This window comes from Culex quinquefasciatus, chromosome 3 (genome assembly GCF_015732765.1).
Source record: "Culex quinquefasciatus strain JHB chromosome 3, VPISU_Cqui_1.0_pri_paternal, whole genome shotgun sequence".
NCBI lineage: Eukaryota > Metazoa > Arthropoda > Insecta > Diptera > Culicidae > Culex > Culex quinquefasciatus.
The window spans coordinates 28065708-28088487 of record NC_051863.1 but is presented as its reverse complement, the minus strand read 5'-3'; the positions used below and the strand labels follow the sequence as shown (position 1 = coordinate 28088487).

The window sequence follows — 22780 nt, the reverse complement described above, 5'->3', positions numbered from 1 at the left end:
ATAAAATGCCAACTTTTCAGAAATTTCCAGAACGGGCCAAGAACGGGCAAAAAATCTTTGACCAAGTTATGAATTTTTGAATCAATACTGATTTTTTCAAAAAATCGAAATACTGGACGCAAAAATTTTTCAACTTCATTTTTCGATGTAAAATCGAATTGGCAATCAAAAAGTACTTTAATGAAATTTTGATAAAGTGCACCTTTTTGCCTTCCTCACCTCACTGAGGCAAGGCTATAAAATCACTCAAAAATTGAACTTTTTAAATAAGCCTCCCAGATATACCTTTACGTATACATATCGACTCAGAATCAAATTCTGAGCAAATGTCTGTGCGTGTGGATGGACGTAGAATTTTTTTTCTCACTCACTTTTCTCGGAACTGGCTCGACCGATTTTGTCCGGATCTATGTTTTTGGATTTGCCTTCAGGTTCTTTAAGTCTTTTTTAAATTTCATCCGGCTTGGTGCAGTACTTTAAAAGATATGTTCGAAAAACTGTTTTGGTTGATCCTAAAAAGGGTCATTAGTTACATAATTTGAAAGCTCCGGCGGATAGCTGTCGGAACTTTACGCTCAGTGCACGCACACAAACACTGCAGTGCTTTCAAATGGTTCATTAAATTTATCATACCTAGATGGCAGCACTCAGATGTATAGTATCTTTACTAAGTAAGCGTTAGCCAAAGCTTTCGTAGTGTGTGGTTGCAAGGCTTTTAGGAGGAAGGCAGCAACCACCTTCCGGTGGATTAAGTAACGTTTTTAAGTTATAGCCATTTTTAGGTAACTTTTTTGAGAATAGTCACAGTTTTAATTTTTTTTTAATTAATGCTCATGTTTGCCTACTTTTGATTTTTTTTAAATGCTGAGAAAATTCCCTTAGTTGCTGAGATATTGCCATGCAGAGGTTTAAAAACAGTAAAATTGATGTATTCGAAGTCTCACCCAAACAACCCACCATTTTCTAATGTCGATATCTCAGCAACTAATGGTCCGATTTTCAATGTTAAAATATGAAACATTCTTGAAATTTTCCGATCTTTTAATAAACAATATTTTTGTAATATTGAATGTTTGGCCCTTTTGAAATGTTAGTCTTGATTTAAAAATTTGCATGGCTATATTTCAGTAACGAAGGGTCGTATCAACAAAGTTCAAAAAAGCCAAATATTGAGAATTTTCTCAGCTCTTCAAAAATATTTTTTTCAAAAGTGGGCAAACATGGGCACTAATTATAAAAAAATTATAACTGAGATTTTTATTTAAAAAAAAAACACTCAAAAATGGCTATAACGACCAGTATTTCGTTTTTTTTAAATCAGTATTTATAACTCGATCAAAGATTTTTTGGCAATTCAGGAAATTTCTGAAAAGTTGGCATTTTATGTCTTCTAAAACATATCAGAAAATAGAAATAGTGTTTTGCAAATCAAGTTTTAGTGACAAAAAGTAAAATAAAAAAATCAGCAAAATTTTTTTGACTCAGTATTATTTTTTTAGTGTAGTCCTTATTCATACCTACAATTTTGCCGAAGACGCCATCAAAAAAATGTTTCAAGAGATACAGATTTTTTAATTTTCATATATCATTTTTGTTTGGACAGCTGAGCAATTCTCTACGAAATCGGTCTTTTTTCTTAAATTTTAATTTTTGTATTTTTTAATCCGACTGAAAATTTTTTGGTGCCTTGGTCCATATAATTTTCCATACAAATTTGGCAGCTGGCCATACAAAAAAGATGTATGAAAATTGATCGATTTGGTGTCTTCGGCAAAGTTGTAGGTATGGATATGGACTACACTGAAAAAAAGATACACGGTAAAAAAAATTTGGTGTTTTTTTATTTAACTTTTTGTCACTAAAACTTGATTTGCAAAAAAAAACACTATATAACACTAACAATGCCAACTTTTCAGAAATTTCCAGGTTGTGCAAAAAATCATTGACCGAGTTATGAATTTTTTAATCAATAATGATTTTTTAAAAAAATCGAAATTTTGGTTTGGTGAATTTTTTCATCTTTATTTTTCGATGTAAAATTAAATTTGCAATCAAAAAGTACTTTAGTGAAATTTTGATAAAGTACACCGTTTTCAAGTTAAATCCATATTTAGGTGACTTTTTTGAAAAAAGTCGAAGTTTTTAATTTTTTTAAATTAATGCTCATGTTTGCCCACCTTTGAAAAAAAAATTTCTGAAAAGCTGAGAAAATTCTCTAAATTGTGCATTTTTGAACTTTGTTGATACGACCCTTAGTTGCTGAGATATTGCAATGCAAAGGTTTAAAAACAGGAGAATTGATGTTTTCTAAGTCCAACAACACACCATTTTCCAATGTCGATATCTCAGCAACTAATGGTCCGATTTTTAATGTTAAAATATGAAACAGTCGTGAAATTTTCCGATCTTTTCAAAAAAAATATTTTCAAAATGTTTGAACCAAGACTAACATTTGAAAAGGGCGTAATATTGAATGTACTTATTTGTTAATTGGGCACAGACCGTAAGCCCAGTTGCGAGGGGACACCCAAAGCATTATATTTTGTAAATAAAATGTAGAATAAAAGTTACTTAAATTTATGTGACGAGTACATTTTTAATGTTGCCGTTAATTATATCTTCTAGATTACTTTTTCAAAACAACCAATGCGCCACGAATTTCCTATGTGCATAGGACCTTTTGGAATAGTAAGCAAGACTTTCAATTAAAAAAAAATACCCAAATATCTTATTTGTAACATTTAAATTTTGCATCCGTCATTATGGTTTGTTTTTTTTACGTTTGTATGCTTTTAAAGTGAGCTATAGCCCAGTTATCGAGCGCTCAGGCGAACAATGCCCGGTTACCGAACGAGTACTGTAATATAGAGAATATAAAAGTTTGAAAATGAAAAAATAAAGATCTAGGGATTTGAATTTTTATACAGTTCGTACCTGTAGGAATCTAACCCTGGTCAACACTGGCTGACAGATCAACTATGGTTGACGTCTAGAGATGGGAAGAGTGAGTGAGTGATAGTCAGTAGAGCAACAGCATCTAATTCCAGCGTGCTTCTAATGTTGGCAGGTTAGAACTTTGACATTCAATTAAAGCTAATCAAAAGCGTTTTCAACTGAAATCGAGTGATAAATAGCTCAATAAGAAGTGAGCAAGCAAGTTCTATTATTTTTTTTGAAAATTAGTTGTTTAAATAGTGAAAATCAGCAAATTGGATGGAATTAGGAGCGAGTGCTTAACCTGCCAAACATACGAGAATTTCCCCTATGTTTGGCAGGTTAAGATTGTTAACTGGCAGCCCTGTGAGCAAGATGTTAGCATTTTCAGTGACGAGTATATTTTTGACAGTTGGTTTTTTGTTTATGTCGCGGCATCTGATGTTTGTATTCATTGTTTGTTTACGCTTCAATCACTCCAGTCGCAAATAAATTGCTCTTCAGTTTCAAGCTACAAAACCCTGTTTTTTCTGCTGTACCTGCTGTGGTGGCAACAAAGATGTCGTTCCTAACTCCATCCAATTTGCTGATTTTCACTATTTAAACAACTAATTTTGCAAAAAAAAATAATAGAACTTGCTTGCTCACTTCTTATTGAGCTATTTATCACTCGATTTCAGTTGAAGACGCTTTTTATGAGCTGTAATTGAACGTCAAAGTTCTGGTATTAGAAACACGATGGAGTTAGATGCCGTTCCCTTACTCGATTATTCGAAGTCCTCGTCAAAATAGTTAGTTTGTCCCACATTTAACCAATCGTGCTTAAGAAATTTTTAAATTAGATGGATTTTCTGTTTGTGTTCATCCACCTTGCCTGCTTCATAAACGGATAGGTATGTGCTCGCTTCCGCGGTCGCATAACTCCAACTTTTCGACGGTGCCCAAATTTCAACACTATCCGTCTGATCCGAACGTAACCCAGCTCCAGCAGCAATACTAAAACGCTACAAACCCACAGCAAGAACAGTATCGACCGAAGATGCTGCAACTGTTCGAGCTGAATCATTTTCGGGGCGGAGTCAAACTGGTTCTGAATTGTCAGCGTGGCCGCGAGTAGTAGCTCCATCCAGTGCTGATCCAGGCCAGCTTCGTAGATTCTGTTCTGCAGCTGAACAAACCGAGCAAGGAATGAATTTCGCGAGCCAAAGTTGAAAAATGTTAGGCTGGTGTCTACGGAATCTTCGAGCATCACGTAACGGGGTCGGTTTTCTACGCCGTCGAAAATGGTCACCTGCTTTAGAAATATCCTTGCGTTGTAGCGTTCCATCACAAAGGCCACGTTGGCCGAGGTCGTAACTGTCGCAATCAGGGATTGGCTGTCCATCGGTACGAGCCGGTTTCGCAGCCAGTGATCTTTTTCGTTAAATAATAGCACGGAATGTGAATGTATGAGTACTTTCATGTTTGCTTCGCGAAGATCTTGGAGCGTTTTGACGTCCTGTCGATGGGGCCAGTTTGCAAGGTAGGAAGAGATCTTTGCTTCGTATGCAGCAAGAACAATGAACGCAACTAGGATGGCGGCTAGGGTGACCAGTTTTTCCGAGGTTACTTTGTGCTTGAGGCTGGACCCGTTGAGTTTACAAATGGTTAGAAGCAGCGATTCCACGATGGATCGCCTCCACAGAATGCGAATCAGCAAAGCATTTAAGATGTTAAAGCATAAAATAATGATCCAGCATGATTTCGAGTACGGTGATAAAAGTAACGCGTACTCGGTCAGTGGAGTTCCATTGGGAACCATTATTGTTAAGCTGTGCATGGGAATTAATGGAGCGCAATATTTTGGTGTCGATGTTACCCAACGACCAATACTGAACGAACACAATCGGGTGTCAAAACGACGATCGTTGCAATCTGAAATGGTTTCTCCGGGTTTACATTCTACGAATTCAACATGAAGACTTCCATTCATTCGGTTTATCACCAGATTCGCTAGTTTTAAGTCAATCTTAGTCCAGATTTCTACGTGATGCGCACAGGCTTTTGCGGTCAACCCGACTAAATCATTTTGCTCAGGAAACGCTTGCTGAACGGATTCATACCGGGAGAACTCCTGGAATATCTCACGAAACAAAAGATAGTTGAGAAATGCGTAATTGTAAGAATGCTGGAGTACGGCCACGTAAAGAACATTCAACAATCGATGTTCGACGAAGCATCGTAGTAGATGTTCGAATAAACTTGGTGAAATATACGGAAAAATCACCACTACTCGAGACGTAGTATCGACCTTCTCCAAGTGTACAAGCAAAGGCGACCCGCACTGTTGATTTTCTCCTAAAAATACCACGACCAAAGTTGGAATTCCAGCGACTTTTTCGCCAAAATCCCCAAAATCATCAAGCAATAGTTTTGGATACAAATTGAATGGTTCCGTTGCAGCTAATCTGTCAAGTAGCGATTCTAGGTTTGAATCGATATCCGCTGCCCTGAAGAACCAGAACTCCACCCGAGAAACGCTGTCCTGCCGTACTAGATCATCGCCCAAGCGGACCAAATCCGATAGCAGCGTTCCGAGCGTTCCAGGAAGATCTGCGTACAGACCACCGATCAGCACCACCGAAAAAATCCCAAACAGAACTCTTAAACGAAACATTTCAAAGTGACCTACGTAGAGGTCACATTTTTGCGAGCTCAAACTGAGAACCACCAGCTGCTGACCAAACACGACGAAAACATGCAATTAACCCCGCGTGTGTTTGACTCACCATTTCCGTTGAAACTGCCACTGCTCCCACTACTCGTCTTGGGCCGGATTTGTACTGTACCGCCGTTGGGGTTGTTGTTGTTCAGCACGTTCTCGTTGCTGGACTGCCGCTGAGGCACCGGCGGTGGCACCCCCCTCGGCGGTATCGGCGGCTTGTCCGCCAGTCCGTAAAACTCTTGCGTCGGGCCTCCCGTCGGGCTCATTTGCTGCTGCTGCTGTTGCTGGGACAATCGTTGCTGAAATTGAAGAATGCGTTTAAGGTTAGTCCATCGGGAAAATCTTCGTGAGCTCCAACCTGATTCTCCAGCTCGCGCAGCTCCTTCTGCTTCTGCAGGAAGTTGATCTGGGGGGTTTGCAAGCCGCTACTAGCGTTACTACCGGAGCCGCCGGATTTGGCACTGCTGAGGGAGGCGCGCGAGTCCCGTCGCTGCGAGTCGGGCGACGAGGTTCGCGAGCTGATGGACGAGTTGGCGTCGCTACGGTCCAGGATGGGGCTGGCGGGGTTGATCTGGAGGCCGGGGGATTGCTACAAGAGGTAGGGGAAGGGCGGGATAATTCTAGCAACTATTTAGCAAAGTAGGGTAGCGAATTGCGGACTTACCTTGACGGACTCGTCGTAGCTCATCAGCTGCAGGTTTGGCGGGAGGGCGGCGTGGAACGCGATCTTGTTGATCCACTCGTTCATGGATTCCTTCGAGCCGGTCAGGAATAGGAACTCGGACCCGTCCAGCAGGACCAGCCGGAAGACGTTCTTCTTCTTGGTGTAGTCTTCGGCGCGATCGCACTTGGCGTTCAGGATGTTCACCGGAGCGGTGGCGGCCTTCTTCTGGGAGAAGTCCTCCACGTCCTTGAAGAAGCACAGCAGCTGTCCGCACAGTACGGTGTAGAAGGGCTTCCACGACCGCACCGGGGCCTTCTTGCCTCCCGACTGGAGTTCGTGCTTGCGCTCGAGCATGCCCTGCATCTCCACCGGAGGCAGGTCCGACTCGGTACTGTCACTGCCGCGTTGATTCTTGCGGAAGCTCTGCGCGCGCCTCCTGGTGGTGAACGACGGCGTCCGCTTGGCCGGCTTCGGGCCGATCTTCATGCTCTCGGCCCGCTTGATGTTACCCTCGGAGCCCCGGCGAAGCCGCTCCTGCAGCATCGTGGCGAACGAGTTGGACTTTTGCACCGGGGACACTTCGGGCGCTTCCTTGGAGAATCCGCCGACGGCGACAGCGGAAGCTGCCGAAGCTGGCGATAGATGACTAGAGGTGGCGGACTTGTTGTTGGGCGTACCGCCCGAGTAGCCGTTCACGACCGACGGCGACGAGTTGACGTCGTGCCGACGACGTTCCTCGGTTATTCGCTGCACTTCCTTTTGCTTGAGTGCTTCGTGGCGTTCGCGCTCGACGCGTTCCTTCTCGGCGACACGTGCGGCCTGTTCGGCCTCCAGCTGTCGCTTGAACTTTTGCTCCAGCAGGGTGATCCGCTTCAGCGCCAGGACCTTCTCCTCCTGGGCGGCGACGGTCTTCTCAAAGTCCTCGTGCTTTCGAAGCAGGTCCTCCACCTGGGCAATGGACTCGCCCAGCTTGCCGTCCTTCAGCTGAACCTGTCGCGAAATGATCCAGCTCTCGATCACTTCCGCCTCCTTCAGGAAGATCTGCGTGTCCAAGTTGAGCTCGTAGATCTCGGCCCGCTGGAGGATCGTGTTGTCTAGCAAGCGTTTCCGCTGATTCAACACGGCAATCTTCTCCTGAACCTCGTTCGCCAAGAAATGTCCATCCTTGATCAGCTTCGATCCGGTTTTGTAGAACGTCTCGAACGCCTCACTGCGCGAATCCACCTCAGTCCGGTGTTCCTTAATTTTAGCGATCAACGCTTCCGCCCCAGCAACGTCCTTTGCCAGATCCGGCGCCGTAATGCGCGCCAACATCTCGTTGATCCACGCCATCAGATCCCGGTACTCGTCAAAGTACGCCTGCAGCTGCTCCGCCTGCATGAGCTTCTCCTTGCGCTGGATCGTCTTCTCCTTCAGCTCGGACCACGCCTCGATCGTTTCGTCCCGCTTCACTTCGATGTGTTCTTTGGCATCGGGGAAGGTATCGCCCAGCTTCTGTGCTTCACTCACGACCGACTCGAGCTGCTCCTTGATCGCACCGAGTTCGGCTTCGAAGCTCTCGTGCGTTCGCACCAACGCCTGGATCGTCTCCAGATCGTGGCCGTAATCCTCCGACAGGACGGCGGAAATTTTCTCATTAATCCAGCTGATCGTTTCGTCCGCGGTACGATCAAACAGGTGAACCTGCTTGGCCCCAGCTAACGCTTCCTGCCGAGCAATCACCAAATCCTTCAGCTCCTCCCACAGCTGCTTCGTTTCGTCACGTTTCGCCTTGATCAGGTCTTTGTTGGGATTGCCCTCATTCAACAAAGATTTCCCCTTCGCAACGCACGCATTCACGCGGGCTTCGTTCGCATTAATGTTCGACACAAACGACTCAAACTGCGTCGTCAACTGCTCAACGTGCTCAACGTCCGTCCCGTACTCCTCCGACCCCGCCGTCGTCATCTGCATATCGATCCACTCCTGCAGATCGTCAATCTCCCGGATAAACTCAAACAGCTTCTTCGTCTCGGCCAGCTTCTTCTCCCGCTCCCCGGCCAACCGGTTCAACTCCTGGAACTGATACTGAATCTTGTCGTTCTTCGTCTTGATCTTCTCACTGTCAAAGTGGCCCCGCTCCTGCAGCCCCCCAGCCAACTTGTCAATCTTCTCCACCGTCGGACGGAACGCCGTCAGCTCCCGCTGCAACGCGTCCAGCTTCTTCTGCAGCGAACTCACCGAGTCCTCGTCCTTCCCGTAGTCGTGCGAAGAAATGATCGGTTTCTTCTCGCGCAGCCACGACTCCGCCTCGTTCGCTTCGGCGTAAAACTGCTGACTCTCGACGGCGTCCAGCAGCCGCAGTCGGCGCACGTTCGTCTGATTTCTCAGGTTGATCAGCTTTTGCTGCAGCAGGTTGGACTGCGTTTCGATTTGTTCCACCGCGTAGTGGTTGTCGCGGATCATTTGCTGACCGCGCTGGATCAGCGCGGAGATGGTCGGTTCTTGGGACAGGATTTCCGCCTCCAGCGCTTGGTGCTTCTTCTGTAGACTCTGCACGGCGGTCAGGCTGTTGCCGAGGTCTTTGGACGCGGCCAGCGGTTCCTTCTCGTTCAGCCAGGACAGCTCGTCTTCGGCGTCCCGCAGGAACTGGTGCAGCTGCAGGGAATCTTCCAGATTGTCCCGCCGGATTGTGGTTGGTTCGTGCAGCGAGTGATACCGCTTGATCGTCAACATGGCACTTTCGTGCAGTTCGTCTTTCATGAAGTGGTCGGATGCTAGGAACCGATCGTCGGTGGCCTTTGTCTGCTCGCAGGTCTCCAAATGATGAGCAACATCAGCTTCCAGCATTTCGTGCTTCTTGAGCAGATTGTTGACGGACGCCAGATCGCGACCGTAGTCCTCGGAAGACAGCTGCTGCTCGACCTCGTCCATCCAGTTGTTAAAGTCATCCAGGTGCCGCTCGAACATCCGAGCCTCGTACGCCTCACCCAGCCGCTCCTTCTTCTCCCGGGAAGCTTCCCGCAACTTTTGCCAATCCGCCTCCAGAATGTCCAGCTGTTCCTGCACCAGCGCGCTCGCGTAGTGCTCGGCGTTGATCAGCGTTTCGCCCTCTTCAATAATCGCCGTCACGCGACTCGAGTTGGCCCCCAGCTCCGCATCAAAGGCAGTGTGCTTCTGGATCTTGCTCTGCAAGTTGCTCGGCTCGCGGTAGTTTTCGTCCAGCGCAACCTGCATCTTTTGCGAGATCCACTTGGCAACCTCGTACAGACCTCGCAGGAACTGCTGCAGCTGCAGCGACTCGTGCAGCTTTTGCTTCCGCGTAGCGGACGAAGCGAGGAGTTTCTCCTTCCTTGCTAGTACGGAGCACAATCGTTGCTTGATGACGTCGGCTTCGAACGGACTTTCCGCCAGGATTTCCTCCGCAAACTTCTCCAAGTCTTCCGTCCGGCTGGAAGCGAGCAGCTTCTCGAATCCTTCGTGCTTCTTGATCAGTGCGTCCACCGCCGTGAACGACTCCCCAAGGTCGTCATTGTTCAAGAAGGCCTCCTTATTCGCAAGCCAGATTTCAATCTGATCAGCTTGCTCCTTGAACTGCTGCAGCTGGTGCGCCTCCTTGAGCCCACGATCCTTGCCCTTCCACGAGTCGTGCAGGTGTTTGTTCAAATCCTCCAGCTGGCGCAGCGCCTTCTCCACGTAATCGTTCTTGATTCCTTTCGCTTTGTTCTCCGCCACCAACCGCTCGCCGTGCTCCTGCAAAGCCTTGTAAATCTTATCCCTCCCATCGATTTCGGCCTTCCGCTCCTGGTGCAGCTGAATCTGCGCCTGGCACTCGGCGATCGTGGTCGGATTCGCCACCGAGTCCATCTTCTTGATGATTTCGTTCGTCCACAGTTCGAGCTCTTTCACGTCGGCGGTGAACTTGTGCGCGGTGTACCCATTGTCCAGCGCGTCCGCTCGCAGCACGCTCGCCTCCTGCAGGTTGTTCCACTGGCGTTTCAGCTCGACCAGCTTCTCCTCGATGTTAACCGCATTGTCGGGGTATTTCTCGACCAGAGTGCTGGCACCGCGCTCGTGTTCGGAAATCTTCTGCTGAACCGCCGTCATGTCACGCTCCATGGCGTCCTGCTTGCGCTTCAGCGATTCGACCGCGTTCAGGTCCCGGCCGGTGTCGTCCACACTCATCGCCAGCTGCTTTTCGCCGATGCGTTCCGCGGTGTCATCCACATCCCGGTTGAACACGTGGATCTCGTACGCTCCGTCCAGCAGCTCGCGGTACTTGTTGAGGGCGCCCTGCAGCGACTTCCACTTGTTGTTGAAGTTGTTCCTCCGCTGCTGCACGTTCTTCGCCTCGTTCGGGGCCTTTTCCTGGGTCAGCAACTTGTCTGCCAACACGTTGATGGTTTTGATTCGTTGATCGTCAACCCGCATATCCGAATCGACGTCGTCCAGCTTGCGCTTCAGTGCGTTGCAGTGCTCCAGATCACGTCCGGTGTCACTCGCGTGCACCATCATCTCCTTGTCGCGGATCCAGGCCTCCAGTTTGTCGAGCTGACTGTTGAACTCCAAAATGTCCTGCGCCTCCTCTAACCCACGTCCACGAGACGCAACCTCATTCAGCAGAACATTCCACGACTCGCTCAGCTTACGTACCTCCTCCTCAATCTCCGGAGCGCACTCGTGTCGCTTCGCAATCAATGTCTGTCCTTTCTGATTAACCTCTTTGATACGACCCTCATTAGCGGCCACTTCCGCTTGGAACGCCTGGTGCTTCTGCAGCTTCTTCACCTTGTCTTCCATATTCGTCACATCGGCGAAGCCGCTCGCATCTGCCTCCAGCTTTTTCTGCTTCTCGTTGATCCACGCACCAGCTTCCGCACAGTCCCTAATAAACTGCGCGTAAAGCAGCGCATTTTGAAGCTTCTGCCGTCGCAGCGCACACAACTCCTTAATCTTCTGTCGTCGTTCAACGATCTCCCGCAGTCTCCTCCGGATATTCTCACTATCGTAATGGTTCTGCTCCACCAACTTCCTTCCATGGTCCTGCAGAATCATCACCTTCTCGTCTTGAGTTTGAATCAACTTCTCAAACGCGTCATGCTTCTTCACCTGATCCTGCACAACCTCAACGGTCTGCCCAAAGTCCGAGCTAGAAAGCGCCGCCTCCTGGCCACTGCTCAAATTGTCAATCACCTTCGCGTCCCGCATAAAGCAGAACAAGTCAATCTTCTGCTCCAGCAGTATCTTCTTCTTGTTATACGCCGAGTGCAGCTTGGCCCGCTCATCCAACAACGCAGAACACTTCTCCTCAACCTCAGTCGCGGCGTAGTGTCCCGTCTGAACCATCGAATCGCTCAACTCATTCAAATAGCGGAACGTTTCCTCCCTCGCCTCAATCTCACCATAAATAGCATCGTGTTGAATCTTGAGCGCGGTCGCTCCCGTAGCATCGCTGACGTGCTCCTCGGCTTGCAACGCAGCTCGCAGGTTCGTCGCCCAGGACATCAGGTCACGGACTTGCGTTAAAAAGTGCTGTAGATCGCAGCTGGCCTGCAGTTGATCGTTGCGCAGGGCGGACTTTTCCTTGAGCACGTTCCACGCCTGGATGACGTTTTCCTGCTCGGCCGCGATGGCCTTGGCGTTGTCGCCGGGATATTTGGCCTGCAGGCGGAGGGAGTCGTCTACCAGGAATTGAAGTTGGGCCTCGAGAGCGACCAGTTCGTTTTCGAACGCTTCGTGCTTGCGGGCCAGGGCGAGGGCTGAGTTGAGGTCCTTGCCGAGTTCGGTTGAGAGGGCGGCGTTTTTGTCCTGGAAGGATGAAGTTTGTGCTGTTAACATTTTCTTTTAAATTTAATAAAGAAATTAATTCGAATCTTTCAAAATATAAAAGTAAGAAACATTAAGATACTAATACAAAAAAAAATCCAAAATGTCAAAATTCTATATTTTTTAGTTCTAAAATATAAAAATGCTCAATACTCTAAAATATTCAAATACTCAATATATTCAAAAAAAAAAAATTAAAATTCTAAAATACTGAAATTCTAAAATTTTGAAATTTTAAAAATCTTACGAGTTTTGAGAATTTGAGGATTTTGCCAAAATATAAGAATTTGGAAAAAAAAATTTGATTTTTTTTTTTGTATTTTGAAAAATTTAAAAATGTTGAGGATATTGATAACTTGGTTCTTTAAAAATAGCAATTTTGAGAATTTTTTTTTTAGAATTTTGAGGATTTGGAGAATTTTGAGAAAGTTTGAGAATTTTAAAAGTTCAGAGATTTTTTTTGTAAAATTTTGAGATTTGTGAATTTTGAGAATTTTGAGAATTTCAAAAAAATTTAGAGTTTTAAGAGTTTTGAGAATTTTAAGAATTTTGTGAAAATTAGAGCATTTTGAGAATTTTTTGAGTTTTGAAAATTTTAGAAATTCGGAGAATTTTTTAATATTGAAATTTTTGACAAGTTTGATAATTTTGAGAACATTTAATTTTACATATTTTACATAATTTATAAGAATGTTATATATTTTAAGAATTTTACGAACTTTAAAAGTTTTAAGAATTTTAAAAGTTTTAAGGATTTTAAGATTTTTTTGAATTTTAAGAATTTTAAGAATTTCAAGAATTAAAATTTTTTTTAAAGATTTTTTTTCGAACTTCAAGAATTTAAGAAATTTTAGGAGTTTCAAAAAATGAAAGAATTTTAGGAATGGAGCACCCGCCATTGAATGGAGCACGGCGTGTACTCCAATTCAAAAAAATAAAGATAAAGAATTTCAAACATTGTCAGAATTACAAAAATTTTAATAATTTCATAAACTTCAAAAATTTAAAGAATTTAAAGAATTTAAAGAATTTAAAGAATTTAAAGAATTTAAAGAATTTAAAGAATTTAAAGAATTTAAAGAATTTAAAGAATTTAAAGAATTTAAAGAATTTAAAGAATTTAAAGAATTTAAAGAATTTAAAGAATTTAAAGAATTTAAAGAATTTAAAGAATTTAAAGAATTTAAAGAATTTAAAGAATTTAAAGAATTTAAAGAATTTAAAGAATTTAAAGAATTTAATGAATTTAAAGAATTTAAAGAATTTAAAGAATTTAAAGAATTTAAAGAATTTAAAGAATTTAAAGAATTTAAAGAATTTCAAGAATTTCAAGAATTTCAAGAATTTCAAGAATTTAAAGAATTTAAAGAATTTAAAGAATTTAAAGAATTTAAAGAATTTCAAGAATTTCAAGGATTAAAAATTTCAAGAATTTCGAAAATTTCAAGAATTTAAAAATTTCAAGTATTTTAGGAATTTTAAAAATTGTAAAAATTTTAAGAATTTTAAGAATTTTAGGAATTTCAAGAATTTTAAGAATTTCAAGAATTTTTAGAATTTCAAGAATTTTTAGAATTTCAAAAATTTCAAGAATTTCAAGAATTTCAAGAATTTTAAGATTTTCAAAAGAATTCAAGAATTTTAAGAATTTTAAGAATTTTAAGAATTTCAAAAATTTTAAAAATTTCAAAAATTTCAAGAATTTCAAAAATTTTAAGAATTTTAAGAATTTCAAGAATTTTAAGAATTTCAAGAATTTCAAGAATTTTAAGAATTTCAAGAATTTTAAGAATTTTAAGAATTTCTAGAATTTCTAGAATTTCTAGAATTTCTAAAATTCTTGAATTTCTAGAATTTCTAGAATTTCAGGAATTTCAAGAATTTCAAGAATTTCAAGAATTTCAAGAATTTTAAGAAATTCAAGAATTTCAAGAATTTCAAGAATTTCAAGAATTTCAAGAATTTCAAGAATTTCATGAATTTCATGAATTATATGAATTTTAAGAATTTCAAGAATTTCAAGAATTTCAAGAATTTCAAAAATTTCAAGAATTTCAAGAATTACAAGAATTTCAAGAATTTCAAGAATTTCAAGAATTTCAAGGATTAAAAATTTCAAGAATTTCGAAAATTTCAAGAATTTAAAAATTTCAAGTATTTTAGGAATTTTAAAAATTGTAAAAATTTTAAGAATTTTAAGAATTTTAGGAATTTCAAGAATTTTAAGAATTTCAAGAATTTTTAGAATTTCAAAAATTTCAAGAATTTCAAGAATTTCAAGAATTTTAAGATTTTCAAAAGAATTCAAGAATTTTAAGAATTTTAAGAATTTTAAAAATTTCAAAAATTTCAAAAATTTCAAAAATTTCAAGAATTTCAAGAATTTTAAGAATTTTAAGAATTTCAAGAATTTTAAGAATTTCAAGAATTTTAAGAATTTTAAGAATTTCAAGAATTTTAAGAATTTCAAGAATTTCAAGAATTTTAAGAATTTCAAGAATTTTAAGAATTTTAAGAATTTCTAGAATTTCTAGAATTTCTAGAATTTCTAAAATTCTTGAATTTCTAGAATTTCTAGAATTTCAGGAATTTCAAGAATTTCAAGAATTTCAAGAATTTCAAGAATTTCAAGAATTTTAAGAAATTCAAGAATTTCAAGAATTTCAAGAATTTCAAGAATTTCAAGAATTTCAAGAATTTCATGAATTTCATGAATTATATGAATTTTAAGAATTTCAAGAATTTCAAGAATTTCAAAAATTTCAAGAATTTCAAGAATTACAAGAATTTCAAGAATTTCAAGAATTTCAAGAATTTCAAGAATTTCAAGAATTTCAAGGATTAAAAATTTCAAGAATTTCGAAAATTTCAAGAATTTAAAAATTTCAAGTATTTTAGAAATTTTAAAAATTGTAAAAATTTTAAGAATTTTAAGAATTTCTAGAATTTCTAGAATTTCTAGAATTTCTAAAATTCTTGAATTTCTAGAATTTCTAGAATTTCTAGAATTTCAGGAATTTCAAGAATTTCAAGAATTTCAAGAATTTCAAGAATTTCAAGAATTTTAAGAAATTCAAGAATTTCAAGAATTTCAAGAATTTCAAGAATTTCAAGAATTTCAAGAATTTCATGAATTTCATGAATTATATGAATTTTAAGAATTTCAAGAATTTCAAGAATTTCAAGAATTTCAAGAATTTCAAAAATTTCAAGAATTTCAAGAATTACAAGAATTTCAAGAATTTCAAGAATTTCAAGAATTTCAAGAATTTCAAGAATTTCAAGAATTTCAAGAATTTCAAGAATTTCAAGAATTTCAAGAATTTCAAGAATTTCAAAAATTTAAAAAATTTCAAAATTTTTAAGAATGTCAAGAATTAAAAAAAATAAGAAATTCGAATATTTAAAGAATTTTGAGAATCATAAGAATTTTAAGAATATATTTTTTTTTTATTTCCAGAGTTTCAAGAATTTTAAGAATTTTTGAGAATTTCAAAAATTTCAAGAATTTTAAGAAAATCAAAAATTTCAAGAATTCCAAGAATTTCAAGAATATTTTTTTTTAGAATTTCAAGAATTTCAAGAATATTAAGAATTTTAAGAATTTTGTAGAATTTTAAGAATTTTATGAATTTTAAGAATTTCAAAAATTTTAAGAGTTTTAAGAATTTCAAGATTTTTAAGAATTTCAAGATTTTTAAGAATTTCAAGATTTTTAAGAATTTCAAGAATTTAATGAATTTTAAGAATTTTAAGAATTTTAAGAATTTTAAGAATTTTAAGAATTTTAAGAATTTCAAGAATTTTTAGAATTTTAAGAATTTCAATAATTTTAAGAATTTCAAGATTTTTGGTAGAGAATTTAAAATTTTAAAATTGTGAGAACTTCAAAACACATGTTTTTTTTTATTTTAGAAAAAAATCCAAGAATTGAAAAAAATTAAAGAATTTAAAATTTGTATGGAATTTTAAAATTTGAGAATTTTTAAAGGAATTAAAAATTTGAGAATATATAATATTTTTGTAAATTTTAAATGAAGATTTTTGGAATTAGGGATTTTTTTTGAATTTTTGAGCAACTAAGTAAAAATGTGAGCATACCTGAATCCGGAACAAAGCCTCGGCCGCATCTCGGTGGAATCGGTGAATTTCTCCAGCTGCATGCAGTTTCTTCTCCCGTGCAGCCAGTTGCTTTAGCAGATTTTGCCAGCAGTTGCTGAAAATAGGACGAACAAAAGATCAGTATATGCTTGCGTACAAAACTTCGTTTGAAGAAGGTAGTTTAGCAGATCGGAACAGTAGTTAGAGGATGTTCTGATATGAAGTTATGAAAATCTCTGAAACCTTTGAAAATGGAATTTAATGATAGAATTTCCAAGTAGCAATGCGATGGCTTCGAACGCAATGAGAGCACAACATAAACAAGCAATGGGAACTCGGTTTACCAAACTTGATCGTGCCGTTCAACGACATCCAGTTGGGCCTCGGTGTACACGCGGTCCTTTCCACTACAAAAACGAGTTTTTATTTTTCGACACAGTCAAGGCATCCCCAGAGAGAATAGCATGCATTTGTATAGAGAGAGAGAAGGGTTGTAAGAAAAGTAGAATAGAAGAAATCGTAGAAAGACAGAAAATACAGAGAGCATTCGTAAGATATCAAGCAATTTATGTACATCGAGCATTTTTGTAAAGACTTCAAAAGTATACCTTAGTTGTTCCTGCCGCTTCTCAATCTCTGCCACGTACGGGCTGTCGCCGCCGATAAGCTTTTTGGCGAACTCTTCACACTGGTTGAACCGTTCCGCCCCGACTTCGATGCGATGCTTCAGGTCGTCAAACTTGTTCTTCAAGATCTGAAATAATTTACATGTTTATATTAATGTTGTCAGAATTAAAAACAATCAATCATACCAATAAGTGTTCATAATCATGGCCGTAGTCCTCCGAGTTGACGGCCTGCTCCTGCTCCTTGATCCACTGCTCCAGGTCGGCCGACTCCATAAAGTACTCGTGCCGGTAGAGGCTCTCCATCAGGCGCAGCTGCCGCTGGGCGGCCAGTTTTTGCAGCGATTTGAGCATCTTCTCGATCAGCTGCTGCTTGGCGGCGATCATCTTGCTGTCCGGGTGTTTGGCCGCGACCATCGCCGACGCGGCGTGACCCATCTCGGACATGATGCCCGAGTACGTGTCCAGCTCCAGCTCGATGGCTTTGTGCTTGGTGAGCAGTTTGGTGGCAGAGTCGCGATCACGGCCGTAGTCGGTTGAGCGCAGCACGTTGTTGCGTTCGCCGAGCCAGGTCTCGATCTCGCCGGCTTCGGACAGGTATTGTTGGGCTTTGAGGGAAAGTTCGAGTTTTTTGGAACGTTCGGTGGCTTTCGACTGGAGGTCGTTCCAGGCGAGGTCCAGCGTGTTGCACAGTTCCTTTACTTGGGCAGTTTCCGGGTGATTTTGGTTGATAAGGTTTTCCGCGGAAGTCAGCGTGCGGTTGATCATCGGCTGATGACCCTCGATCTCCGCTTCCAATTTCTTGTGTTTCTTGTACAAGCTTTGAGCTTGGTGCAGGTTTTGGCCGATGACTTCGGAGCTTGCCGCCGGCAAGTGCTCGTTGATCCACTGGAGTTCTGCGTCCAGTTCGAACACAAACTTGTGGAATCGCAAGCTTTCCTCCAGCGCTTCGCGCCTCTTGGCCGCGGGTCCCTTCAGGTTAGCAAACTGGTTCTGAATCTTCTTCGTCTCGTTCTTAATGTTGTTCGCGTCAAAGTGTCCCTCGTGGGCCATTTCTTCGCCAGAGGTTACCAGCTCGGCTACCTTCTGCTCCCACATGCTGATGTCGTTCTCCAGCACCTGGTGCTTGTTCATCAGGTCCTTGCAGCTGCGCAGATCGTTGCCGACCTGCTTGCTCTGCAGCGCCGCGTCCAGCTCTTCCAGCTTGCTCTTGGCGTCCTCGATGTATCGGTTGTGCTCACGCTGCAGCGAAGCCTGCTCCAGGCGACGTCCCTTTTCCAGCGAAGACGTGTTCAGCTCCTTCCACTTCTGGTTGACGGCGGCCAGCATCAGCGTGACCTCCTCCGCTCGATTGTTCGTCTTGATGAGTGCTTCACCCTCCTTGTTGACCGTCCGCAGCTGACCTTCATTCGCGCGCAACTCCCGCTCAAAGGCCTTGTGCTTCTGCAGCTTCCTAGGTAGGTTCGTCAAATCCTTGTAGCTTTCATCCCCGGCGATCTTCGCCTTATCAGCCAACCACGCGTTCAAATCGTCCACATCGGCGCAGAACTTCTGGAAGTCCTTGGACGCCTGCAACGCGTTCCGCCGCTTCTGCGCCAAATCTTTAACCTTCGCGCGTCGCGCCAACACTTGATCGCGCCGTTCAGCGATGTATTTCGCGTCGTAGTGATTGTTACGGATCAGCTTGTCCGCGCCGTCGGAGAAATTGCGCAGAATTTTGTCCTGCGCTCCGAGCGTATTCTCGAAATCGGTGTGTCGCTTCAGGATGGCCTCGACATCGTCGAGAGAGTTACCGAGATCGGCGTACTCCAGGTACGCCTCGTGACTCTTCGTCGTAGCGTCAATCTTGTCCGCTTCGCGGTTGAACACCTGCAGCTCGATGCACTGCTGAAGCTTCTTCTCCTTCACCAACCAGCCGGCTTGAACCGCTTCCTGTTCGGCGGACAGCTTCTGGATCATCTCCGGGACGTCCACCAAGTTGGGGTTGCGACTCTGCAGTTGATTTCCCAGCTGCGCCAGCTGCTTAAACTCGTCGTCGTGCGTTTTGATCTCCTCCCCGAGGTCGTTGTGCTTCTTGAGCAGATTCTCCGCCGTCTCGACGTCGCGAGCGGTTTCCTCCGCATTCAGCTGGTTGTGGACGCCCTCGATCCAAGCAAGCAGCGCCTTTGTGCTGTTGGTGAAGATTTGCTGGCCAACGGCGTTTTCCAGACGCGATCGTCGTTCCTTCGCCTTCTCCTGGACCTTCTTCCACAGTCCTTGGATGTCACGCTGCTTGTCGGTTACGTTGTCTCGCTCGGATGGGTACGAGTTCTTGACCGTGTTTCCCAGTAGATTAACTCGATTTACCTTCTCCTGAACCGGTGCCAACTCGCGCTCCAAATTTTCATGCCGTCTCTGCAGCGCTTGAACGGTCTTGAGATCCGGACCGACCTCGGCGGTGTCCAGCTGGGTCATCTTCTCGTTCATCCAGTCAATTGCTTCCTCACAAGTTCGGTTGAACAGCTCAACGCTCGACGCCCCCTCCAAGTTCTTCTCCTTCTGACCCTTCAGGTAGTTGAGATGTTCCCACATCTGGTGGATCTGGCGCTGGCGTGCCTTCACCTTGTCCAGCTGGGAGTGTCCCTGGCGGACAAAGTCCTCCACGTCGGAGTCGATCGCCTCAACCCGCTTCGACGAAGCGGACAGATCCGTGAGGAACGTTTCAAACTTCCGCTTCGCCGTCTCCACGTTGTCTTTGGGGTCGTCCGTGCGGAGCATCTTCTCCTTGTCTTTGATCCACTTTTCAAAGTCGTCACACTCGCGGTAGAAGCGGAACAGGCAGATTGAATCCTCGAGCAGTGCCCGGCGCCGTTCGGCCAGCTCCTGCAGCTGGTCGTACGTGCTGTTGATGTGCTTCTGGCGCTTGTCGACGCTGTCGTTGTTGTCGATGGAGGTGTTGTCGCCGTCGGTGCGTCGCTTCACCAGCGGTTTGACCTGGCTGGCTTTGGCGGGGCGTACCCGTTTGACGGGCACGACCTGCTTGACCAGGATGGTCTTCTTGACCTTCTGCATTACCTTGACCTTTTCCGCTTTGCGGATCAGGCACGGCACTGGTCGGGCTTCAATTTCTTTGACGTAGTTGGCGGGGACGAACCCTTCCGTTCCGTCCAGCTTGCGAATGTTCCACCAGTCGGGGTTGGTCTTGTTCTGCAGGATCATGACCTCGCCTTTGGCCATCTTCATGCCCTGGCCGTCGAACGGGTAGAGGGAGCGGACGTGGGGCAGCAGCTTGTTCTCGGTGACGGTTTTGTGTTCCAGTCTTTCGACGGGTTCCTCTTCCCAGACTTCCTTCGGCACGAGTCGCGTCTCGTTGACCCATTCTTCTTGTTCGATTTCTTGGGCTGGTTCGGGTTCGGCGGACAGGTCCAGCGTGCAGATTCCTGCCTTGATGAGTTTGTCCGCTTGTTGGTTTAGGTTGAGGATGTCTCCCGAGTAGGCGTTCAGCTCGCCTTGCAGGTCACGATGACGCTGCAGTAGGGCTTGGGCGGACGGTTCGTCCACTCCGTAGTCGTCGGACGCGACCAGAGCCATCTTTTCGTTGAGCCACGAGTCGGTCTCGTTGGCGTCGGCGTAGAACTGGTACGCTTCAGCTGCGTCGTCTAGCTGCCGCTTGCGCACTTCGACCAGCTCTTCCAGAGCCTTCCAGTGCTCCTGCAGCGAGTCAATCTTGGCTTGGACGTCCGCTCGACGCGGGTGTTTGTCCGTGATGAGCTTTTTGCCGGATTCCTTGATTTGCAGCGACTTTGGCTTGCGGACCTTCATTTCGTCTTCCAGCGCTTTGTGCTTCTGCTGGAGAGATACGACTGCTCGCAGGTCTTTCGCGGTTATGCCGGCTTTGCAGATGCGCTGCTTGTCGACCAGCCATCCCTCTTCGTTCTCGTGGTCTTCGACGAATTGGTAAAAGTCACGTGCCTCGTCGAGGCGGGCACGACGTTCCGCGCTGCAACCTTGCAGCTCTTTGTACGCCTCGGCCAGTTCGCTGAACTTCTGGTCCAGTTGGCTGGTGTCTTTCGTTCCGGTTTTCTTGTACGCTTCTCCTTGGCGGATGTAACGCCGTTGGGTTTCTCCCAGGGTGGTCACTTGTAGCTCAAGCAGGGAGTGGGCCTGCAGCAGCTCTTCCACTCCAAGCAGATGCGGTCCGACGTCTTCCGACGCGAATTGAACCTTCAACGCTTGGATCGTAACCAGCGTGGCGTCGATCTCTCGCAGCAGGTTCATAAGCCCACTCATCTGCGTGAGCTTGTTTTTGTGGTTTTCCAGCAACTCCAGCAGTTCCTTCCACTTGGTAATGACCTCAGTTTCACGCTCCTTGACTTGTTGCTTTCCGTGGTAGTTCTCGTTGTGTAGCTCATTGCACATGTCCGTCAGGTCGTTGAAACGATCGGCTCGCGCCAGAATGTCGGCCGAAATGGCCTCGTGCTTCTTGACGGTCGCATCAACCTGGCGCAGGTTGGCCCCGTACCGCGGGTCCGACAGCACCTGGATCATCTCCTTCAGGTATCCCTCACGTAATACTGACTTTTTCTCAAACTTGTAGTTCAGCTGCTCGAGCTTCTCCTGCCGGAGGAGTTCCTCGCGCAGCGCCACCTCCCGGTTGTGTTCGGCGTTTTCCAGCGCGCGCCACGCCTTCTCGATGTCGTTGATCATCTTGCCGTCCTGGGGCGTGTAGTGCGGTTGGTGCAGCGTCTTGAGCAGCGTGTTGACGTGGAAATACAGCGCTTCGATCTCCGATCGCTCCTTGTACTTTGGCGGTTTCTCAATGGTACGGTACTCTTTGAAGGCCAGCAGCTCGCCCTGGATGCCCTCGACCGAGTTCGGGAAGTTGCGCTTCTCCAGCTCGACCGTCTTGGTCCGGATCCAGCTGAGCAGGTCCGTGATCAGGTTCTCGAACTGCATCTTCTTCTTGTCGGCGTCCATCAGCTTGTTGACGATCTGAAAGTGGAACGATCGCTTAGTCCTGACCTAAAACCGAACTTACCCAGCGTTACTCACATTAGCTATCCGCTTGCCGCCCTTCTGCTCGTTCTTCATGCGGGCAAAGGTGTGGTAGTAGCTGGCGACGTACGTCAGGATCGACTTCTCGTCCGGCCGGGCCGTGTCGATGTCCTCGGCGTCCAGCAGCTTCGGGATGCCCAGCTCCCGGTCCGCCACCTCGAACGCGTGGTTCAGGTTCTCGATGTTCCGGCCCGGCATCAGCCCGCCGTAGTCGAACAGGTCCGGCCGGTGCGAGTGGATGAGCGCGTTGAAGCCCAGCCCCGAGCGCCACGAGCCGCTAAAGTCCGTGATGTGCACGTTCTGGTAGCCCTGGGTCTTGCGCTGGCACCACAGCAGCAACGCATCTTTGGCGGATTTCTTCTCCGACGACTCGTTCTCTTCGTCCTGCGGGGAGAAATAATCATCGTTTTGAAAAAAAAAAGATCTCCTCAAGGTCGAGTGAATTAGTGCGCAAATTTCCCCATGGCTCCCCGACCCCGCGAGAATCCATCTGCATCTGATTAATGATCGTTATTTAAATTCTCTTCTCTTCCACAACTCGGCCGACACAAAAAAGAGGAAGTAACATAATATTTCGGCTGGTCGGTCAGTTTTCTGTTTCCATCAAAATTACCCCGCATTTTCTGTTTGTTGATGGTGTTGTTTTTGTTGTCGGATGGTTGGGTGAACCCCAAAAACCGGTTCCGAAAAGTGTGTCCACTTCGATATTGGCGCGCGGTTTGAGTTTTTTGGGAAATGTAAAGATTTGCTGTTTTTGGGAAGCGAACAAATTTGGCCTGCCAATCAAATTCAAATTCGGTAGCAATTTGCGTGGTGCAGATAGCCCACCTTGTGACAAATTTGGGAAGAGGTACAAGTTGGTATTTTTGGTGTAGAAGCATGTAATGAATCTATTTAGAAACATTTTTGAAA

The 22780-nt window shown here is 44.2% G+C and overlaps 1 protein-coding gene across 9 annotated transcripts in view; it reads right to left on the bottom strand.

Annotated features, from left to right (window-relative positions):
- LOC6042217 (spectrin beta chain, non-erythrocytic 1) overlaps positions 1–22780 on the bottom strand; it is a 174208-nt gene that overhangs the window by 8100 nt on the left and 143328 nt on the right. For 8 of the 9 annotated variants that reach the window (XM_038261710.1, XM_038261708.1, XM_038261707.1 and 5 more), the window contains 8 exons: positions 21866–22252; positions 17021–21805; positions 16817–16962; positions 16553–16615; positions 16209–16323; positions 6303–12089; positions 5997–6227; positions 5703–5937 (listed from right to left, as the gene is read on the bottom strand). In XM_038261710.1, coding sequence (XP_038117638.1) covers positions 5703–5937; positions 5997–6227; positions 6303–12089; positions 16209–16323; positions 16553–16615; positions 16817–16962; positions 17021–21805; positions 21866–22252 — 11749 coding nt within the window. The remainder of the gene's footprint in view (positions 1–5702; positions 5938–5996; positions 6228–6302; positions 12090–16208; positions 16324–16552; positions 16616–16816; positions 16963–17020; positions 21806–21865; positions 22253–22780) is intronic. The other variant, XM_038261706.1, reaches the window with a different exon arrangement.